The sequence below is a fragment of the Bos taurus genome, chromosome 24, assembly GCF_002263795.3.
Source record: "Bos taurus isolate L1 Dominette 01449 registration number 42190680 breed Hereford chromosome 24, ARS-UCD2.0, whole genome shotgun sequence".
Classification (NCBI taxonomy): Eukaryota; Metazoa; Chordata; class Mammalia; order Artiodactyla; family Bovidae; genus Bos; species Bos taurus.
In genome coordinates, this window is record NC_037351.1 from 20,297,796 (window position 1) to 20,321,165 (window position 23,370).

A 23,370-nucleotide genomic window follows, 5' to 3' on the forward strand; every position below is an offset into this window, starting at 1 on the left:
GGGTCACACAGAGTCGGACATGACTGAGGTGACTTAGCAGCAGTAGCAGCAGCAAACACTTTATTTCACTGTTTTTTTTTTTTTTTTCTATTTTTATGAATTTTGAGTAATTCTTTAAAATACTAGTATAAAATAATACCAAATTTTATTTTTTGAGTGAAATAAATAGTGTGTCTTATAATCACTACTATTGAAATTTTCCAGCATAACTTAAAGGTGATCAGTGCTCGCAGACCTTCTCAGAAGGGATCTTACGAAATCTGGGTTGAGAAGTAGTTTCCTTGTGCCCACCACTAGATGGCACTGGTGACCAGCATCTCATATTGGATGCTGACCTTTGCGGATGACAGGAGGAGCAAGAACTTTTTCAGAATACTAATAACTATTGACTTCCTGTACTAGGGTGCCATGGGTCAGGAGAAAGGTATTTTGCGTGTACACTTTTCTCTAAGAAAGCACAGACAGTGTGCAATACTGGAGGCATTCGGAGAAAGCTGTAAACTCGAAATAACTTACTAAGCAGGAAAAAAAATGTTCAGTGCAAGGAGTCAGAGAATTCTTTATGTTACCCATCTCTGAAATTGAGAACTTGATGGTGAAGATAGAAAAAACAAACAGAAACAATCAGAATGTGTGTTTTAGTTCTTAGATCAAGAAAATGAAAATCCTGTTTCTTTAAAATGACAGCTCTTGTATTGTTGTTGTTTAGTCACTAAGTTGTGTCTGACTCTTTTGTGACTGTAGCCCACCAGGCTCCTGTGTCCATGGGATTTCCCAGGCAAGAATACCGTATTGGGTTGCCATTTCCCTCTCCAGGGGATCTTCCTGACCCAGGGATTGAACCCACGTCTCCTGCATTGACAGGCATATTCTTTACCACTGAGCCACCAGGGAAGCTATTGTGTTCTTAATAATTTAAAAACATTGCTTAAAATTACCTGCAAGCTTGAAGCTTGCCTCTCACATATAGTTCTTCAAGATACTATACCCTGAAACCATAGTAATTACCCTAATGACCTAGTCTTCTCTCTCTGCCAGATTCCTAACTTCTCCCACCTCCAGTCTTTTATAGACTCAATCTTAGAGATTATTCTTAAACCTGGATTCACAGAGTTTGACAGTCAAGGTCACTCAGCTTGTTGCAGAATTGGGAAATAAATTCAGATCATCCTGTTACACTCAACTTCTTCACATATTGGGTGGTACCTGGAATTGACTGACAGTGTGACCTGAACAAACTTGATACAAGCAGTGTTCAGTATCACATCTCAAAAGGGTCCAGTAAGCAGAAAGTTTGGAAATTGCCCCTCTGCCTGTATCAACATGACAAGAAGAAAGAAAAGTAATTGGAGAACTCATCCTTCTGTGCTCAGTAGTCTGATTGGCTAGAAAAGACTGGCCAGACGCATGCAGAGGTGTGAGTTACATAGAATTTAATGGGTGCTCCTAGTAACTCCTGAAAGGAATCACAGCTTTTTTTGGATGATTTACTATTCATATGAAATATTTGCTTATATTCTATTGTGCTTCTTTTTAAGAACTTTCAGAACTATTAAATTCATTCATTAAATGCTCTAGAAGTATATGCTTTTTACCTTAATCAGTTCTCACTGATCCAATAGTTTGTTTCAGGAAATAAGTTATGTGCATGGTTCTGAAATTTCCAGAAGCGACTGCTTTGTTACCGAATCATCAGAACTGTAGGGTCCCTCTCACACCACGTTCCTGTAGGTGTTAAGGGTGCAGATCTTTCAGCTCCTTGATGAAACTTATCCCCAAGTATTTCATTCGTTTTGATGCAATTGTCAATAAGATGGTTTTCTTAATTTCTCTTTCTGATAGGTGGTTATTCTTGTGTAGAAAAGCAACAAAAATTTTATATTGATTTGGTACCCTGAAGCTTTACTTAATTCATTTGTTAGTTCTAAATGTTTTTTGGTGGAGTCTTTAGGATTTTCTCTGTGTAATACCATGTCATCTGCCAATAGTGATAATGTTACTTCTTTTCTGATTTGGATGCCTTTTGTTTCTTTTTATTGCCTAATTTCTCTGCTTAGTATTTGCAATATTGTGTTGAATAAACTTAGCAGGAGTGGCCATCCTTGTCTTCCTGATCTTAGTGGAACAGCTTTCAGCTTTTAACCCTTCAATATGATGTTTCCTGTAGGCTAACTTATGTTTCCTCTCTACCTACCTGTTGAGAGGTTTTTTTTTTTTTTAATCATGAATGGATGTCTAATTTTGTGGAATGCTTTTTTGACATCTATTGAGATGATCATATGCTATTTTTAATGTTTATTTATTTTTTGCTGCATCAGGTCTTAGTTGAGGCAGGTGGGAGCTTGCATTGCAGCCCATGGACTCTGTAGTTGCCGCACGTGGGTTCTCTAGTTGAGGCACGTGGGCTCAGTAGTTGTAGTGCGCAGGCTGTTGCCCCATGGCATGTGGGATCTTGGACTTCCCTGGTGGCTCAGATAGCAAAGAATCTGCCTGTCAATGCAGGAGACCCAGGTTTGATCCCTGGACTGGGAAGATCCCCTGGAGAAAGGAATGGCTACTCACTCCAGTTTTCTTGCCTGGAGGATTCCATGGACAGAAGAGTCTGGCAGGCTACACAGAATGGGGTCACAGAGAATTGGACACAACTGAGTAGCTAAGATTTCATATGTGAGATCTTAGTTTCCCAACAAAGGATTGAACCTGCGTCCCCAGCCCTGAAAGGTGGATTTTTAACCACTAGGCTACCAGTGAAAGTGAAAGTGACAGTCGCTCGGTACTAGCGACTTGTACTAGTTTTGGTCTTAGTTTATTCTTTTTTCTCTGGTTCCTTGAAGTGTAAAGTTGCATTGTTTGCTTGAGAACTTTCCTATTTCCTGATACAGGCACTTACGGCCATGAATTCCCTTCTAGAACTGCTTTTGCAGCATCCCATAAGTTTTAGTGTATTGCATTTCCATTTTTATTTGTCTCAGGATATTTTTAAATTTCTCTTTTGACTTCTTCTTGACCATTGGTTATTCAGTGGCATGTTTTTTAAATTCCACATTTTTGTCAATTTTCCTGTTTCCTTCCTATAATTGAGTCTAGTTTCATACCATTGTGGACAGAAAAGATACTCAATATGATGTCAGTCTTAATTTTGTTAATAGTTTTGTCGCCTACCCTGTGATCTGTTATGACTGTTTCATGTACACTTGAGCAGAATCTGGATTCTGCTGATTTTCAATAGATTATTCTGTAAATGTTATGTCCATCTTATCCATTGTTCCATTGTGTTGCTGTTTCCCCTTTAGGTCTGTTAATATTTCCTTTATCTGTCTTGGAGGCATACATATTTATAAATGTTATATCCTGTTGTTGGATTGACCCCTTTATCATTATATACTGTCCTTCTTTGTCTCTTGTAGGACGCTTGTCTTGTATAACTATCCCAGCTTTCTTTGATTCCCATTTATGTTCATCCCTTCACTTTTAGTTTATGTGTTATTACATCTGAAGTGAATCTCTTGTAGACGACATAGTTCCATAATTTGGCCTCCTTTCTTATTCAGTCACTCTTTGTTTTTTGATTGTAGAATTTATTTCACTTACATTTGAAATAATTGTTGATATATACTGCCTTACTGCTATTTTGTTCATTGTTTTTTAGCTATTTTATAACTCTTTTGTATTTTGTTCCTGTCTTCTCTTGCTTTCTTCCTTTGTAATTTGATGATTTTCTGTAATGGAGTGCTTAGACTCCTTTCTCTTTATCTTTTTGGTGTCTGCTATAGGTTTTTGCTTTGTGCTCATCATGAGGCTTGTATTTAAATGTAACAATCTAAACTGATCACTGCTTGTTTGATGCATTTTAAAGCTTTACAACTTTACTTTCCCCACCACACATTTAAAAAGATGTCACAATTTACTTTTTTTCATCTTGTGGATCTGTTAACAAATTATTGCAGTTATAGTTACTTTTACTACTAAAATATAGTGTGTTTTAGTACTTTTAAAGTGTCCTGTGTGTGCATACTCAGCCACTTCAGTCGTGTCCAACTCTTTTTGACCCTGCGGACTGTAGCCCACCAGGCTCCTCTGTTCATGGGGATTCTGCAGGCAAAAATATTGGAGTGGGTTGCCATTTCCTCCTCTAGAGGATCTTCCCAACCAAGGGATTGAACCCACGTCTCTTGTCTCCTGCATTGGCAGGGGCTTCTTTACCACAAGCGCCACCTTTAGTACCTTTACTGTGGTTGTTTTCTTCTTTGTCTTTTAAACTTCATACTTTGTCTCTAAGTGATTAACCCACTGCCGTGACAACATTATTCTGAATTTAACTATACTTTAACTTTTGCCTGTGAGATTTATATTGTCATCTTTTCCCTGTTACCAATTATCACCCTTTGTTTCACTTTAAAGAAGACCCTTTAATATTTGTTGTTCTGTTCAGTTCAGTTCAGTTGCTCAGTCGTGTCTGACTCTTTGCAACCCCATGGACCACAGCACACCAGACCTCCCTGTCCATCACCAACTCACGGAGTCTACCCAAACCATGTCCATCAAGTTGGTGATGTCATCCAATCATCTCATCCTCTGTCGTCCCCTTTTCCTCCTGCCTTCAATCTTTCCCAGCATCAGGGTCTTTTCAAATGAGTCAGCTCTTCACATCAGGTGGCCAAAGTATTGGAATTTCAGCTTCAACATCAGTCCTTCCAATGAATACCCAGGACTGATCTCCTTTAGGATGGACTGGTTGGACCTCCTTGCAGTCCAAGAAGACTCTCAAGAGTCTTCTCCAACACCACAGTTCAAAAGCATCAATTCTTTGGTGCTCAGCTTTCTTTATAGTCCAACTCTCACATCCATACGTGACCACTGGAAAAACCATAGACTTGACTAGATGGACCTTTGTTGGCAAAGTAATGTCTCTGTTTTTCAATATGCCATCCAGGTTGGTCATAACTTTCCTTCCAAGGAGTAAGCGTCTTTTAATTTCATGGCTGCTGTCACCATCTGCAGTGATTTTGGAGCCCCCCAAAATAAAGTCAGCCACTGTTTCCACTGTTGCCCCATCTATTTGCCATGAAATGATGGGACCGGATGCCATGATCTTAGTTTTCTGAATGTTGAGCTTTAAGGCAACTTTTTCACTCTCCTCTTTCACTTTCATCGAAAGGCTCTTTAGTTCTTCATTTTCTGCCATAAGGGTGGTGTCATCTGCATATCTGAGGTTATTGATATTTCTCCCGGCAATCTTGATTCCTGCTTGTGCTTCTTCCAGCCCAGTGTTTCTCATGATGTACTCTGCATATAAATAAAATAAGCAGGGTGACAGTATACAGCCTTGACATACTCCTTTTCCTATTTGGAACCAGTCTGTTGTTCCATGTCCAGTTCTAACTGTTGCTTCCTGACCTGCATATAGGTTTCTAAAGAGGCAGGTCAGGTGGTCTGGTATTCCCATCCTTTGCAGAATTTTCCACAGTTTATTGTGATCCACACAGTCAAAGACTTTGGCATAGTCAATAAAGCAGAAATAGATATTTTTCTGGAACTCTCTTGCTTTTTCCATGATCCAGCGGATGTTGGCAATTTGATCTTTGGTTCCTCTGCGTTTTCTAAAGTTCTGGAAGTTCATGGTTCATGTATTGCTGAAGCCTGGCTTGGAGAATTTTGAGCATTACTTTACTAGTGTGTGAGATGAGTGCAATTGTGCGGGTAGTTTGAGCATTCTTTGGCATCGCCTTTCTTTGGGATTGGAATGAAAACTGACCTTTTCCAGTCCTGTGGCCACTGCTGACTTTTCCAAATTTGCTGCAGCATCGTATTTTAGGATTTGAAATAGCTCAACTGGAATTCCATCACCTCCACTCCCTTTGTTCGTAGTGATGCTTCCTAAGGCCCACTTGACTTCACATTCCGGGATGTCTGGCTCTAGGTGAGTGATCACACCATCGTGATTATCTGGGTTATGAAGATCTTTTTTGTATAGTTCTTCTGTGTATTCTTGCCACCTCTTCTTAATATCTTCTGCTTCTGTTAGGTCCAAACCATTTCTGTCCTTTATTGTGCCCATCTTTGCATGAAATGTTCCCTTGGTATCTCCAATCATCTTGAAGAGATCACTAGTCTTTCCTATTCTATTATTTTCCTCTATTTGTTTGCACTGATCACTGAGGAAGGCTTCTTATCTCTCCAGTGGCACCCCACTCCAGTACTCTTGCCTGGAAAATCCCATGGATGGAGGAGCCTGGTGGGCTGCAGTCCATGGGGTCACTAAGAGTCAGACACGACTGAGAGACTTCACTTTCACTTTTCACTTTCATGCATTGGAGAAGGAAATGGCAACCCACTCCAGTGTTCTTGCCTGGAGAATCCCAGGGATAGGGGAGCCTGGTGGGCTGCCGTCTATGGGGTCACACAGAGTCGGACACAACTGAAGTGACTTAGCAGCAGCAGCAGCTTGCTGTTCTTTGGAACTCTGCAATGTTCATTTGTAAAGCTGTAAAGCTGGTGGTGTTCACTGTAAAGCTGGTCCAGTGGTGATGAACTCCCTCAGCTTTTGCTTGTATGGAAAACTTTATTTCTCCTTAAATTCTGAAGGGCAGCTTTTCCAGGTAGAATATTCCTGGTTGGCAAGTTTTCTTTTCTCTTCCAGCACATTGAATATATTGTGCCACCATCTTGTGGCCTGCAAGTTTCTGCCTGGAAATCTCCTGACAGCTTTATGGGGTTCCCTTGTATATAACAAGTTGTTTTTCTCTTACTGCTTTTAAGATGTTCTCCGTTAAGTTTTGGCAACTTAGTTATAATGTCTCTTTGGATTCTTTTTTGGAACTCTCTGGGATTCCTGGATCTATTTCCAGGTAGTCTGTTTCCTTCCCCACTTTAGGGAAATTTTTAGCCATTATTTCTTCAAATAAGCTTTCTGCCCCATTCTCTCTTCTTCTGATATCCCTATAAAGGTGTATAGTATTGATCGGCTTTATGTTGTTCTATAATCTCTTAAGCTCTATTCACTCTTTTTTCTGTTTTTGTTTTTGTTTTTTTAAAGCTGATCTGATTGGATGAATTCCAGTACCCTGTCTTCGAGTTCACTTATCCTTTATTTCACTTCATCTAGTCTGCTGTTGAATGCCTTTATTGAAATTTTCAGCTCAGTTATTATATTCTTCACCTCTGTGATTTCTGCTTAGTATTTTCTTTTTGTCGAAATTCTCACTTTCTTCATATATTGTCCCCCTTATGTCTGTGAGCATCTTTAAATTACTTATCTTAATTTCATTAGGTCTTTTCTTGGGGTTTTATCTAATTATTTCACTGGGAACACATTTCTCTATTTCTTCATTTTTCTTGACATGCTGTTGATTTCAACGCATTAGCTACAACAGCCAGTCTTGAAGAAGTGGAGTGGCCTTATGTAAGAGATGAACCTTTTTAATCCTGCCCTGGTTCTTGGTTGTCTATCAAACCTTTCTGAATGTCCAGCCTACTTTGCTGTTAGTGGCTCCCAGTAGTTGAGGGTATAATACAACCTGTCAGTGTCCCAAAGAAGAGAATTTCAGCACCTTGATGCAGGCTAATTGGAAACTGGGCACTCAAACAGTAGCTTAAATATGCACGTATACCGTCTCTCAGGGGAGGACTGTCTGCTCCCTCTACACTGAGCCCTAGGGGGATAGCAGGTTAAGAACTGTTTCTTTGTTTGCTACCATCCTGTTGAACCCATGAACACAAGCCTTGCTGCTCACCACAGCCAGTTATCAAGGGATGTGTCCTCCAAGCTGCAGCCACAATGGAGCAGCAGAGGTTTGCACAGCCTCCTTCCTAGAAACACTGGTGACCTGAGGCAAGACAGAGGGAGAGTGCAAAGGTGGTCCCCACTGGCCTCTGCAATCTTTGGAGAGGGTTTTAGTTGGCCTATAGATGTTAAATCATAAACTTGATTCTCAGGCTGCAGTTAAGATCTCCAAACAGGCCTCTTTTCACAAAAATACTGGGTATTTCAATCTGCTGCCTCTGCCCTGTGCCCTGGTGGGATGGCTTGTTTATTAGAGCCCTTTGGGACCTGGGAACATAAGCTGTGTTGGCCAGCAGAGCCAGACAGTCAAGTGTGTCCCCTGCGCAGCGCCTGGGGTGCCAGACATGTGTATAAGCTCCTTTCCAGAAGATATCTGTGCGGCAGAAGGAGAGCATGAAGATGGTATGGTGCCCACCGGCCTCCCTGGTCTCTGGAGAGGATTACAGTTGGCATCTTAATGTGTGCTAAATTAGAAGCCTGCCCCTCAGGCCAACGCTTTTAAGATAAGCAAATAGGCTTCTTTAAGGAAGAGACTGGGCATTTTACTTCCACTGTCTCTGCACTGGACCCTGGGGGCATATCCATAGTAATGTTACTGAACCACAAGTGTGTGTGCCCGATGCAGAGTGAGGCCTAGCCATACTAAAATTGGAACAGGGAATGGTTTATTACAGATTCATACAAGGAGATGGATGGCTCGTGCCTTAAGACCCCAAAGTTACTGAAAGCTTTCAGCAAGCCCCTTGAAAAGCAAAAGGTGAGAAAGGTGACTGGAATCACTTCCCTAATGGTCACTCATTGACGGTTGGTTGCTTAGGGTGGGGGGTGCCTACTGAGGCACCAACCAATGGCTGAGCAAGACCTGCTGCGTAGTTGCAGGTGTGGAGCAATGAGACACAGCAGTGGCTGCCTGCTAAGGGCTGTGCTCATCCTGCTGTTACAGCAAGTCCATAGGAGCCCATTAAAAACTGTCTCTTAGTTCACTGTGGCCTTGTGGGTCTTCTGGACCCAAGCCCCACTGGCTTTCAGAGCTAGATTTATGGGGGCCCATCTCTCACATAGAAGTTTTAAAAATTGAGGCGCCATATGCAGGGTCCAAACCCTTTGCTCAGGGAGAATCGGGGAGTTGTGAGTTCCCTCCTGGTTTTGTTACCCTTCCAAGAGTGGATTTTATGGTGAGATTGTGATCAGCCTCTCATACCCATTTCGATGTAAATTTCTTCTTGTTCACCCAGTGGGCATGTAACAGAGCAGGATGAGCGCAGCCCTTAGCAGGTGGCCATTGCTGGGCCTCATTACTCTGCACCCTGTTACTGGGCAGCAGGCGTTGCTCAGCCTTGCTCAGTGCCTCTGTGGGTCCCACCCACAACCAACTGTCAGTGAGCGGCCTTTAGTTGTCCTGCTCAGCTATTGGTCAGCAACCACAGTAGGCCCTGCGCATGGGTAACTGTCAGTGAGGGACCACTGGGGAAGTAATTCAGTCAGTAATCAGCAGCGTGGTGGTCATCAGGTGGAGAGTGAGGTAAGAGGTAGATTCAGGCCGCCTTCTGGAGGCCCCCCAGCTCACCCAGCCTACAGCCAGTGGGTGAGCTGAAGGGCCCAGGAAACAGACTAGGGACTACGTCCTGCAAGGCTCCAGAGCCCTCAGTAAGGCCCTCTTCTAGCCTTGGCCCAGGCCTTGAGGCGGTGGTGACCCTCTCCCCCATGCTGTCTCTGCTACCTACTAGCAGTGACCGTCTGTCTGGGTCACAGTCTGAGACCTGGTCTCCCCATTTGGGCAGCCTGGCAAGACTGAGGGCCAGTTGGGTTGGGTGCCTGGATCCCTCAGGGATGACAGCTGGGTGGGAACCTGGCCCCGAGGAGCTGCCAGCTGAGATCTGTCTCCACTTAGCCAGGACTGGGACCTTGGAGGGTGAAAGTTGTGCCTTGCAACTTTGCCCTTTCTGGTCGGGACAGAGAATAACATTCATCTGGTAGAGATTTATAGGGACATCATTACTTGATCATGATCTGACCTCAGGAACCAAGGATCTGACATCAAGAACTCTGCAACAACTGACCACACCCATCACCACACACCTTTTGCTTTTAAAGGGGCTTGCTGAAAGCTTTTAGTAACTTTGGGATTCTTAGGCCATGAGCCACCCATCTCCTTAATGAATCTATAATAAATCTTTCTCTAATGTTTTAGTATTGATGGGCCTCACTGTGCGTTGGGCACACAGACTTTCAATTTGCTAACAGGAGTCACTCAGCTAGTTTCTGGGTTTCCTTCAGAGGGAATTATTGTTCAGTATATAGCTGTAGTTTCAGTGTGTCAGTGATATGAGATGAGTTGAGGAGCCTGCTTTGTGGCCATTTCAACCTAGAACTCTCCAGTAGCATTTTAGAGGTAATGACTCAGTTTTATGGATCTGAAATACAGTTCCCACGTGGTTTGAGGCATAACCCTACACCCTCCTTCAACCTTGACTTAACACTCAGCTGCTCTGTGGTTCTAGAAGAATAACTGTGTGCTGCCTGAGGATCTGAAGAACTTTTACCTGATGACCAACGGCTTCCACATGACGTGGAATGTGAAGCTGGATGGTGAGTCAGCCTTCTTGCTGTGGAGGAGTACACAGCTCTCCCTGGCTGAGAGCTTAGAGGAAAAAATTCTGGGGGTCTTTACAACTCAGGAGTCTGAATATGGACAGTGTATGGGGGTTCTCCTCAAGTGCAGTATCCAGGCGCTGTGATCATCTCCCAGCAGTAACCTGTGCCATCATTGCTTCACCCCCTGCCTCTGTGGCCCCTGTGCCAGAGTCTGCCCAGTACCTAACCAGAAGCTCAAGTTAGAGGCTTCCTGTTGGCATGAGATGTTGGGGAAAATTAAGCATACACAAAAATCCTGAGCTACCTTGAACTTAAAGCCTCGGAGGAGTCCGCTTTGGAGCAGTCTCCTCAGGGTGAACTGCAATGACAGTCTCTAGTGGTCATAAGAGGGGCTCCTCCCTTCATTCCCAGCATGCTGGAGATCTCAGGGCTCTGACCTCTCTCTCCCTCACATCTCCGCAGCCTAAGTTGTCAGCCACCTCAATTCACAGGTTATCATCCTGGTATTAAATACATCCAGGATGACACTTGTTGTGGATGCGGGAACTGACAGCTTGGTACATGTAAGAGATTCGGGCATTATGCAGGCATGAAGGTCAGCGCTGCACAGGCAGGTGAAAGCACTGGTGAGACTTCGTAGGCTGGGAACCCCGATCTAGCCACCGGGGTTCAGCTCATTCCTGACACAGACTTCCCTGTCCTTAAGAGGACTGTATAATCTCCAGACTCCAGCCACATCCCCAGATCTGCTTTGGTCCTTGGGAATCACCCTGCACCTCTCCTTGCTGCCACTAAGATGAGTAGTTTTTGCCACCCAGCAGATCTACAGAACTGACCCTTCCCTTCACTGCCTCTCCAAACCTTCCTGTTTCTCTCTCAGCTGACCAGAGGCACATTTTATAACTTACTCCTAAGCATTTAACGTGAACTTAGAATCATTACCTCTGATGGTCTAGAAACCATGGTGTCACCAAAAGAGTGGACAGAGGCTGGAGTGACTGTCAGATTCTCCCTTGCCCACATCATAGAGACAGGCTAACCCTTTCAGAAGCCTACTTCAGAAAAGAAACATTTCATGAAGGTTTTCTGAGTCCCTATTCATTATTAGTACTTTTTCTAACTTAATCCTCCCAACCTATTTTCTTATCCTCATCCACATTGCCATACCCATTCTTTACTGGATGGCCAAAATCATTAACAAAAAATCTAGCACAGGCAGCTTCTGATGTTTACCTCCTTAGTGGTCTTTTCTTCTTGGACATTCCAGGCTATACACCAGCTGTTGTATTACCTTCTGTCATTCCAGTATTTCAGCAGTCATATGTCCAAGTCTTTGTGCACCACCCCATGCCCAGCACCTGTATTATAAAGATTCTGTATGACAGATAAGAAAAATAGATCATCTTTCTACACCTGAATCACAGAAAACTGGAAACAAACAAGAAGGCTTTCAAGAAAATTTGCTCCATTGAGTTACAAAAAAATGACAAGGGGGAGATAGTTTCCACAGTGAAAGCTTACGACAAGAAGGGTAGAAGTGGTCAGTTATATAATTAAAACTGTTACTTTGGAAAGTATAATCCTTCATTCTGGATGGCGGGAGCAAAAATATTTTTTAGTCCTTTGATCTTCAAACAGGCTCCAACCCTAGAATTCCCAGTTCTTTTTGAGAATCCCCTCTTAAAATTTCCTTTGGTGCTCCACCCTAACACATGCAGTGGGGACTCTTCACTGTTTTGTTTTGTTTTTTGTATTTTTTTTTTTGGCATAAAAGATAAAAGTCTGGTGCTTCAGAGCAGGTAGTACGTTGATTCTCTTTTTTCCACTTTCCATTCAATTCCTTAGCCCTGGGATCAAATAGTAACTGGTCTTAGGTTAGTCAAGCAGATGCCCTTTTGTTGACCATGGTAACTAGCTTATTATTCCATGTAATTCTTTTTGTTAACATTCCCATAGAACATACCATTCCATTGGGCAGCATGGCAATTAACAGCATCTCAAAACTGACTCAACTCAACCAGTCTTCCATGTACTCACTTCCTAACGCACCAACTCTGGCAGACCTGGAGGACGATATACAAGAAGGTAACTGCAGGAACTTCTGCTTTGAGTTACAAATCAACATGCTTGTTTCCATTTTATAATATTGAAAATAATAGAAAGACATTGTAGCATTGCAGCTTGTTCCCCTAAACCCAAAACCTTCCCACTCCTGGCTTCTCTGAACCATGGGAGTAAGGTTAGAAAAAAAAAGCCTGTGTCAAAAAAGGAAATTTTCATCAAGAAAATGCCAGGGTTGGGGTCTTTGTTTTATATCCAGTAGCCACTTCAGTCCCTGCAGCACAGTAGACAGTTAATGAACACTGGTAAGTGAATGAATGTTATGGATTAAACTTCGCTCCACATTTCAGTGTTGAGACGTTTCAGGGACCGTGGCAATCTAAGTGCAGCTTCCTTTCTCCCTTCAGGCTCTTGGCCACGCCTGATTGAAATGGCTTAAATTCAAATAGCTGCTAAAGCTATAATCAATTATGTATAAGTGAGGACTTCTTCAGTCAGAATTGTGTTTGGCTGCCCATAACAGACCCCCATTACAATGTTTAAACTAAAGAGGAGTTTATTTTTCTCATAATAAGAATCTGGAACTAGGCTGGTGTAGTTGCTTGAGAAACTCGAAGATAAAGTCTCCTCTGGATTCCTGGCACACCAGCCTTCGGGTTTGGTTTTCATTCTCATGGTTGAAAAATGTCGGTTCTACCTCCAAGCTTCAAGTCTGTGTTCCAGGCAGGAAAAAGAAGAGTAAAGGGCAAAATAACTGTCTCTTGGCAGAATATTTCCCTTTTTGTCAGGAAAATAGTAGTTTTCTCAGAAGCCCCTCCCAATAGCCATTGGCCAGAATAGAGTCAGAAGGTTACCCATCCCTGCAAGGGAATTTGAGGAGGTATTTTTAGCTGTGTAGTAGTGTCCCAAATTGAATTGGAGTAGAACTGGAGTTCTAAAAGGGAGAATGAATATTCAATAGATAACTACAGCATCTCCAGTACTAATGCCTTGGAGTGCATCGAAGTTCTGACAGAACTGATGATAGTCTTTCTCCTTCAACTGGACAAACAGCTGGATAACAGGAGGAGGAATCCAGGGGCTGAGACTGGAAAGTTTTGGGCCCTGGGAAGAACCTGTAATTGAGAAATGTATGGAATCCTCATGGGTGGGAAAAAGGTCACATTTGCTTTGTGTGTGTGTATTGGGGCGCTCTGCTCCCTCAAAGGCAAAGATGCTGTTAAATAAGGGGAATGGGTGTACCCTGCCCTTGGGGCTGGTAGGCAGCAGTAGACTAGATGACAGAAATGATTTCACGGGACTTCCCACTCCAGTATTCTTGTCTGGAGAATCCCAGGAACAGAGGAGCCTGGTGGGCTGCCATCTTTGGGGTCGCACAGAGTCGGACACGACTGAAGTGACTTAGCAGCAGCAGCAGCAGCAGCAGCATAGGACTTGAGCCTAGGGGTAGAGACCACATTGTCCTACGTATTCATGGGGCTAAAAGTCATTTGGGCTTCTGGTGCCTTCTGAGTTCATGCTTTTTTGTACAGTTCAACAACTCTAAGTTTCATTAAATTTAAAAATGATGACTTTTCTCAGGAGACTTAGCAGTTAGAAAGAGGACAATTAGGAAGAAATATTAGAATATACAACCAGAGAAGTAACACCACTAGAGGACACTGATGAACACCTAAATAAAACTAAGAATAAGAACACTAAGACATTTAAGACAGCACAAAGATTTCCTATAGAAAAAAAATCAAAAAGTCTTGATTAAACAACTGACTAGAGGAGTTGAATAAGAATATAAATATTGAGACCTGAGTTAATAGCCTGAAAAAGCAAGTGCAAGAATATCTAAAAGCACAGATAAAATACATTTTAAAATGAGAAATGAGGGGAAAAGTGGAAGGATAAGAGAAATAGAAAATACAACAGGTGACCTTCCATTGGAATTCTAGGTGCTCAAAAAAAGAGAAAAAGAATAGATGTAAAAGGAATAATAAGCAATAATAAAACAAAATTTGTATTATTCAATCTTTGGATTGAAAGGGCTCTTCTGGACTCCAATTGAATTCGGGAGGAAACAGAAACCTAGAGTCTATTACGTGATGCAGAAAAGAAAATCACAAGCTTCTAGGTAAAAATAAAAAATTATATAGAGAGAATAATCAGTCTTCTTACCTGCAACAGTTGAAAACTAGAAGATAGTAAAAAAGCATAAACAGGTTGATGAAAGAAAAGGAATGAAAATCAAGAGTTCTGTATATATAGACCAAATACAGCTCTCAGATTATTAAAAGAATATTAAAGTTTGTGTAAAACTTCAAGAACATAAATACTCTAAACAGAAGACAAATAGAATGGAGATCTCTAGATGCGGCTCTATAAAGAGGAAAGGAAACAAGACATTAGTGAACCTCCTGTGAAAGAGAGAGATTGGGCTTCCCTGGTGGTCCAGTGGTTAAGAATCTGACTTGCAATTCAGGGGACACCGGTTTGATTCATGGACAGGGAATATCCCACAGGCCAGGGGGCAGTTAAGCCTGTGTGCCACAACTACTGAGCCCATGCTCTACAGCCACAAGCCACAGCTACTGAACTGCACACTTTGGAGTCTGTGCTCCGCAACAATAGAAGCCACCACAATTAGAAGTCTGTGCCTTGTAGCTGGAGAAAGCCCAAGTACAGCAATGACAACCCAGCACAGCCTGAATAAAGAAATATGTAAATTAAGATTTAAAAAATTAGACTAAATTAAATCTTACTGTTCAGGAACATAACCTTACCACCAGACAACTTACCTGCCTCCCAAGAAACCTGTATGCAGGTCAAGGAAGCAACAGTTAGAACCAGACATGGTTCTAACAGACTGGTTCCAGATTGGGAAAGGAGTACATCAAGGCTGTATAATGTCATCCCACTTATTTAACTTATATGCAGAGTACATCATACGAAATGCTAGGCTGGATGAAGCACAAGCTGGAATCAAGATTCCCAGGAGAAATATCAATAACCTCAGATACGCAGATGACAACACCCTTACAGCAGAAGGCAAAGAGGAACTAAAGAGCCTCTTGATGAAGGTGAAAAAGGAGAGTGAAAAAGCTGGTTTAAAATTCAACATTCAAAAAACTAAGATCATGGCATCTGGTCCCATCACTTCATGGCAAATAGATGGGAAACAATGGAAACAGTGACCGACTTTATTTTCTTGGGCTCCAAAATTAGTGAAGATGGTAACTGCAGCCAAGAAATTAAAAGACACTTGCTTCTTGGAAGAAAAGCTATGACCAACCTAGACAGCATATTAAAAAGCAGAGACATTTCTTTGCTGACAAAGGTCTATCTAGTCCAAGCTATGGTTTTAACAGTAGTCATGTATGGATGTGAGAGTTGGACTATGAAGAAGGCTGAGCACTGAAGAATTGATGCTTTTGAACTGTGGTTTTGAGAGTCCCTTAGACTGCAAGGAGATCAAACCAGTCAGTCCTGAAGGAAATTAACCCTGAATATTCATTGGAAGGACTGATGCCGAAGCCGAACTCCAATACTTTGGCCACCTGATGCAAAGAGCTGCCTCATTAGAAAAGAACATGATGTTGGGAAAGATTGAAGTCAAGAGGAGAAGGGGACAACAGAGGATGAGATGGTTGGATGGCATCACCGACTCAATGGACATGAGTTTGAGCAAGCTCCGGGAGATGGTGAAGGACAGGGAAGTCCATGGGGCCGCAAAGAGTCAGACACAACTGAGCAACTGAACAAAAACAAAATTCAGGAATGTATACAACTTTTACATAAGAACTCTTGGAAAAGAGGCAACATAGTGCCTGGAATATGTTTAAATGTACTGTCTCAGCTAAATCTAAAAAATAGGACAAAGGCAAGATATAAGAGTGTTATGGGCTAAATTGTGTCACATATTCATATGTTAAAGTCCTAACCTCACTACCTCAGACTGTGCCCTTATTTGGAAATAGGGTCATTATATTAATAGATTTAAGTAGTTCAGGTGAGGTCATACTGGAGTCAGGTGGAGCCCTAATCCAGTATGACTGGCAACCTTTTAAAAGGGGAAATTGGGAGATATAGGTACATAAGAAAGTCATGTAAAGATGAAGACAGAGACAGAGAGCTGCTTCTACATACCAAGGAAAGCATAAACACAAAACCAAAAGTTGCAAGCAAACTACCAGGAACTAGGGGACAGACAGAACAGATTCTTCTCCACAGCCCTCAAAAGAAACAACCTTGAACTTGGATCTGTAGCCTCCAGAGGCGTGAGACAACAAATTTCTGCTGTTCCAGGCTTTCAGTATGTGGTACTTTGTTACAGTATCCTTAGCATTAATACAAGAATATTCCAGAGAGTCCTTACAGTAGAAAGCATAGGACAAAGAGGAAAAGAAGTAGAAAGTGGAAGGTCTCATCCTACTGGAGGAAAGAAATAGTATACTTTGGGGGAAACAGAGTGTCTTTAGTGTCTGGGTTTTCTTTTCCTGTATAACAGATTACCACAAATTTACTGACTTGAAGCATCACACATTTCCTATCTAACAGTTTTCATGAGTTAAAAGTTCAGCTACAGATTAGAGTCCTCTGCTTAGCGTCTTAACAGGCTAAAATCAAGGTATCAGCTGGTGCTGTGAAGCCATCTGCGGATAGGGCCCTCTTCCAAGCTTGCTGGTGGTTGACCTTATGCAGTTCCTTGCATTTCTGGGACTTGGTCCTTGTTTTCTTGCTGGTTGTTAGCCAGGGGTCAGTCTCAGCTCATCTAGACTGCCCTTAGATTCTAGCCACATGATTCACAACATGGTAGCTTGCTTCTCGACCAGCTACTACTACAGTAGCCTCATAAAGTCACCTAATCAAGAGAATCATTACTCCATCGTTGCAGGTCCTGACTACTCTGAGGGGAGGAGGTTATACAAGGTGTGTATACCAGGGAGTAGGACTCTTAGGGGCCATCTTAGAATTCTGCTTACCACACTTGGTTAGAGAAATGATGGCCTATTATTTTCAAATAAGGGTAGAATCGTATGAATCCAGTCATGCAAGCATAACAAAAAGGAAGATAACCACTAAAGGAATAAAAGATTACTTTAGAATCTCTAACCTAATAAAGGTAGTGTTGAATCATATGAGTAAAAGTAAGAAAAGGGGAAAAGAAACATTATAAAACAGGCAACAAAACATTAAGAGGAATAAAATAATGATCATATATTAAGTGTGCTGGAATTCAATTTCCCTTTTAAAAAGCAGAGACTATCAGATTGATATAAAAAGCAAAGCTCACCTATGTATTATTTTCAGGAGCATACATAAACTGATGAAGAGACCTCCTGGTAAAAGCAGATAGGTAATTCAGAGCAGCCTTCTTGCTGAAGACAACTGAAAAGTCGGGCAACATAAAAAAATCATCAAAGAGCTAATAAGATGATGAGGTAGAACTAGATTAACATCCAGAAGAAGACAGAAATCCAGGGAAGAGGCTCAACGTGTGGGGTTGCTCTTGCCTAGGATACACTATCCTTTTCAAAAGAAGCAATGAGGCTATGAAAGGCCGAGAATTGGACCCACATGAGACTAGGAGAATAAAATGGAGTTGTAGGATCTACAAACTAGAGCACCCATAAAAGCTACCCTACCCTTTCGGTTAGTACGGTGGGGAGCTGTACCTTAGGAGACATAATGAACCAGAAATAACCACTTTTCACATGGAAAAATCCCCAAATTGGACTAATTTGATTCCATATGAATATCCTATGTGGCCTGGCATTCACTCACAGACAGACATTCACTCTAGAGAAATGTTCTGAAATTGACTGTATTAATGGTTGCACAGCTCTGTACATACACTAAAACCCATTGAATTGTACACTTTAAATGAGTAAATGGTATGGTAGATGAAGTATATCTCAATATAAAATTTATATAAAAGTAAACTTCTTCCCTGAAAGAAAAAAACATTATCCTAGACCCCATTGTTTTTATAAATAATTTTTCAAAAATAATCCTCCTGAATATGAACCAGGCACATGAATAAACACAACACCATGAACAAGAACTAGCACAAATAATGTAACAGGAGGAGATCCACTGGTACTCCCAAGGATGAAATTATAAGGCACAAGCTATAAGACAATGTGCTAATGTGCAAATGAAGATAAAACAAAACTAAAAGTTCAACAAAGAACTAGTAACAGGTACACTGTAGATTTGACCTTATGATTCCGGTCATAAGGCATACTATCTTTCAAACAGATCAGAACTTGTGCAAATAATACTCTAAACTCTGAGGAAATTTTTAAGATAATTACTTAAAAGGACTAGAGAGTAACCAGATATAAGCAGAAACTGGAGTGGCATCTACAAATGGCAGAAGGGAATCACACTGAATGATTTTCCTATTTTTGTAACTTTTTGCCTGAGGGTAAACCCCAGATAGCATCAGTCAGGGCTGCTAAAACTTGGTAGGAGCCTACAGTCTGAATTTTTTATTTTATCCAAGATGAAATAGCAGAGACCAATCTTCCCAACTGGAACAAAAACCAAAAACAAATGTAAAAAAAAAGTAAAACAATGGATTTTAAGATAGCATCATGCCGGGAAGGATGAGGAGTTCTGAATGATGGGAAACAAATGAAGTAACCCCTAGCTTATTATCTGAAAGTGTCCAGTTGACAGCATAGAGAGGGAAACTCAAGCAGAACCTGTTGAACCTGTTAACTAAGAAGACAGAACGAAGAGTCCAGTTGAATGAAGACAGCTCACAGGACTGAGTAACAGGGAGGAACGAGCTGCTTAGAGAACTGCCAAGGATCCTCCTCAAATATTCAGCAGAGAACTGATGAGCACCCGCATATGAAGATACTGCCCGAGGCCCAGGACAAGACCACCCGGTGATGAGCGGGAACAGCACCTGGTGCTCACATAGGACCAGGCCTAATGCCTGTTGCTACAGCCAGGCTGAAACACCTCACAGCTTACACAGATAGAGCACTCAGAGGGTCCCACCTCAGGAATGGGGAAAAATAGCCCTAGGTTAAATACTGTCTTGGGTTCTGCCTGATGAATACTACAAACCAAAAGTATCTGTTTTCACATAATTTAACTATCACAGAACAATGCTCAACGATATATGTCGAAATAAATATAAAGCACTCAACAATGCAAAAGTAACAATTTCTGGCATCCAATCAAAGATTAGCAGGCATGCAAAAAAGAAGGGAAAAAATAATTGTGAGGAGGAGAAAAATTGACTAGTTGAAACCAATCCAGATTTGAGATACCATTTAGAATTAGCATATACAAACTTTAAAACAGTCATTACTATATTTGATATGTTCAAAAACTTGTACAGACATAGAAGTTAGGAAAAAAACAAATCCAAACTTACCTTTTAAAGATGAAACTAGTGTCTGAGAAGAAAAATACACTGGATGGGACTAACAATAACTTAGCCATTGCTAAAGAAAAGACTGGAGAACTTAAAGACATAACAGTAGACAATCCAAAATAACACAAAAAAATTAAAAAATTATTTTCGTGAAAAGAACATCAGTGAACTGAGGGACAGCAAATGGTGTAATATATGTCTAACTGGAGTCCCTGAAAAGAGTCCCTGTAATTGGGCCAGCAAATAATATTTCAAGAAATGGTGGATCAAAACTATACCAATTTCATGGAGACTTAAACCGTATCTAAGAAGCTCAACAAGCTAGGAATAAGAAACATGAAGAAATAATATTAAGAAACATAATCAAATTGCTCAAAATCAGGGATGAAGAGAAAATCTTAAAAGCTGTTAATGGGAAGAGACAGTTCCATACGAAGGAAAAAAGATAAGAATAATGACATATTTCTCATTGGAAATAATTCAGTCAAGATAAAATACTGGGGAGTGGAAGGGATAAATGGGGAGATTGGGATTGACATGCACTACTAGACTGGTTCCAAATAGGAAAAGCAGTACGTCAAGGCTGTATACTATCACCCTGCTTATTTAACTTATATGCAGAGTACATCATGAGAAATGCTGGACTGGAAGAAACACAAGCCGGAATCAAGATTGCCGAGAGAAATATCAATAACCTCAGATATGCAGATGACACCACCCTTATGGCAGAAAGTGAAGAGGAACTAAAAAGCCTCTTCATGAAAGTGAAAGTGGAGAGTGAAAAAGTTGGCTTAAAGCTCAACATTCAGAAAACAAAGATCATGGCATCCGTCCCATCACTTCATGGGAAATAGATGGGGAAACAGTGGAAACAGTGTCAGACTTTATTTTTTTGGGCTCCAAAATCACTGCAGATGGTGACTGCAGCCATGAAATTAAAAGACGCTTACTCCTTGGAAGAAAAGTTATGACCAACCTAGATAGCATATTCAAAAGCAGAGACATTACTTTGCCAACAAAGGTCCATCTAGTCAAGGCTATGGTTTTTCCTGTGGTCATGTATGGATGTGAGAGTTGGACTGTGAAGAAGGCTGAGCATTGAAGAATTGATGCTTTTGAACTGTGATGGTGGAGAAGACTCTTGAGAGTCCCTTGGACTGCAAGGAGATCCAGCCAGTCCATTCTGAAGGAGATAAGCCCTGGGATTTCTTTGGAGGGAATGATGCTGAAGCTGAAACTCCAGTACTTTGGCCACCTCATGCAAAGAGTTGACTCATTGGAAAAGACTCTGATGCTGAGAGGGATTGGGGGCAGGAGGAGAAGGGGACGACAGAGGATGAGATGGCTGGATGGCATCACTGACTCGATGGACGTGAGTCTGAGTGAACTCCGGGAGTTGGTGATGGACAGGGAGGCCTGGTGTGCTGTGATTCATGGGGTCGTGAAGAGTCGGACACGACTGAGCGACTGAACTGACTGACTGACTGACTATATATAAGACAGATGACTAATAAGGACCTGCTGTACAGCGCAGCAAACTAATCAGTATTCTGCAATGACATATGGTGAAAGAATCTAAAAAAGAGGGTAATATATAACTGATTCACTTTGCTGTACACCTGAAACTAACATTATAAATCAACTATATACCAATTTTAAAAAGTTAAGAGAATACTCGTACTAGACCAGAGGAAAAAATAAGATACATAAAAAAAAATAAAAGCGTTCTTTAAACAAATTCAGTTGATTAAAACAAGATAAAATACTCAGAGGAAAAAAGTGTCAACCTAGAATGCTAAACCCCTTTCAGACATTCTAAATTCTTTCAAAATCAAAGGCCTTTTCAAAAAGCAGTCTAGCAATGCCCATTCTATTGTGTCGGTGTCTGTCCACATAACATAAGGACTTGATCAAAGGGATGTATATGGAGAGGATTGCTGTAGCATTTGCAGCAGAATAATGTTGGGTGAATGCCTATCAGTAGAGAGCTGGCAGGGTAAGTTAGGGGGCACCCACTTCCACAGTCAGGCAGGCAGACATTAACACATTAGAATTACAAACCTTAGAGGGCTTTCCACATGGTACTGTTATATAGAAGGTAAGATTTAGGTAACCTGTATGGTATCCGATTTTTATATAATAAACAATCTTGAAAAAATTTAGATGTATACCTATATGTGTGTCTAGGACCATATGAGATGAGGAAAGCCATGTTTTAAAAAGAAAAACTATAGGTTGGAGAAGGAAATGGCAACCCACTCCAGTATTCTTGTCTGGAAAATTCCATAGACAGAGGAGCCTGGCAGGCTACAGTCCATGGGGTTGCAAACAGTCTACTACGACTGAGTGACTGTGCACACATTTACATAGGTATATGTATAAATCAAAAATTTTATTCTTATATACTGTTTTATCCAATCTCTCCTAGGTTTGTAAACCTTCTCCACCCAGTCACTAATACTAATCTTTATTGCATAATTGCTATAATGAAAGAAGCAGGAGAGGCTTCTGATGCTTGCATTTCTAAGAATTTATCTTTTTTTCTGTTACACCATGATATTTGGTTTCTAGGTAGGTATTTCTAACAGAGCCAGACTTAGCATTAATTATAATGTTATAATTATAATATGGGCTTCTCTGGTGGCTCAGTGGTAAAGAATCTGCCTGCCAATGCACAAGACAAGGATTTGATCTCTGGGTTGGGAGGATCCCCTGGAGGAGGAAATGGCAACCCACTCCAGTACTCTTGTCTGGAGAATCCCATGGACAGAGGACCTTGGTGGGCTATAGTCCATAGGGTCAGAGAGAGTCAGACACAACTGAGCACACACACAGAATTATATTATGCTTATGTGTGCTTGGTCACTCAGTCGTGTCCAACTCTTTCTGACCCTATGGACTGTAGCCCAGCAAGGTCCTCTGTTCATGGGATTCTCCAGGCAAGAGTACTGGAGTGGGTTGCCATTTCCTCCAAGGGATCTTCCCAACCCAGGGACTGAACCTGGGTCTCCAGCATTGCAGGCAGATTCTTTACCTTCTGAGCCACCCTAGGACTCATGCCCTTAACTCACACTGTTATTAATTAATGACAGTAACTAATATTTATTGAGTATGGGCTTTATATAAAATTTCAGACAGTTTTCACAAAAACTCTATTAGGTACACATTATCACTGCTTAAAAATAAGTAATCTAAGGAACTCAGACATTGCACAATTTGCCAAATGTTGTATAGTCGATAATCGACAAAAGGCACAGAAAATACTTTAATAGGGTCATAATCACAAATATACACTTTAGACATAAGAAACAGGATTTTAATCAACAGATCATGAAGTGCTATAAACGAGGGGAAAGCAGTTATCTGGGGAAAAAGAAATTGTTGTGATTGCTCTGACTTCACGTGTCCCAGGAAGTTCGCTTTGTTGTCCTCACGCCACCTTCCCCTGCATTTCGTGACACTGTCTATCGCTAACAGCAGAGCCCTGACAGAAGACTCAGACCAAGAACAAGACCCAGGGCATTTAGAGCGGACAGTACATTTGGTC

General features: G+C 41.4%; 1 protein-coding gene across 1 annotated transcript in view; it reads left to right on the plus strand.

Moving 5' to 3' along the window:
• TPGS2 (tubulin polyglutamylase complex subunit 2) overlaps positions 1–23,370 on the plus strand; it is a 64,488-nt gene that overhangs the window by 35,860 nt on the left and 5,258 nt on the right. Inside the window, 2 exon segments of the mRNA NM_001102244.2 lie at positions 10,285–10,372; positions 12,335–12,463. Coding sequence (NP_001095714.1) covers positions 10,285–10,372; positions 12,335–12,463 — 217 coding nt within the window.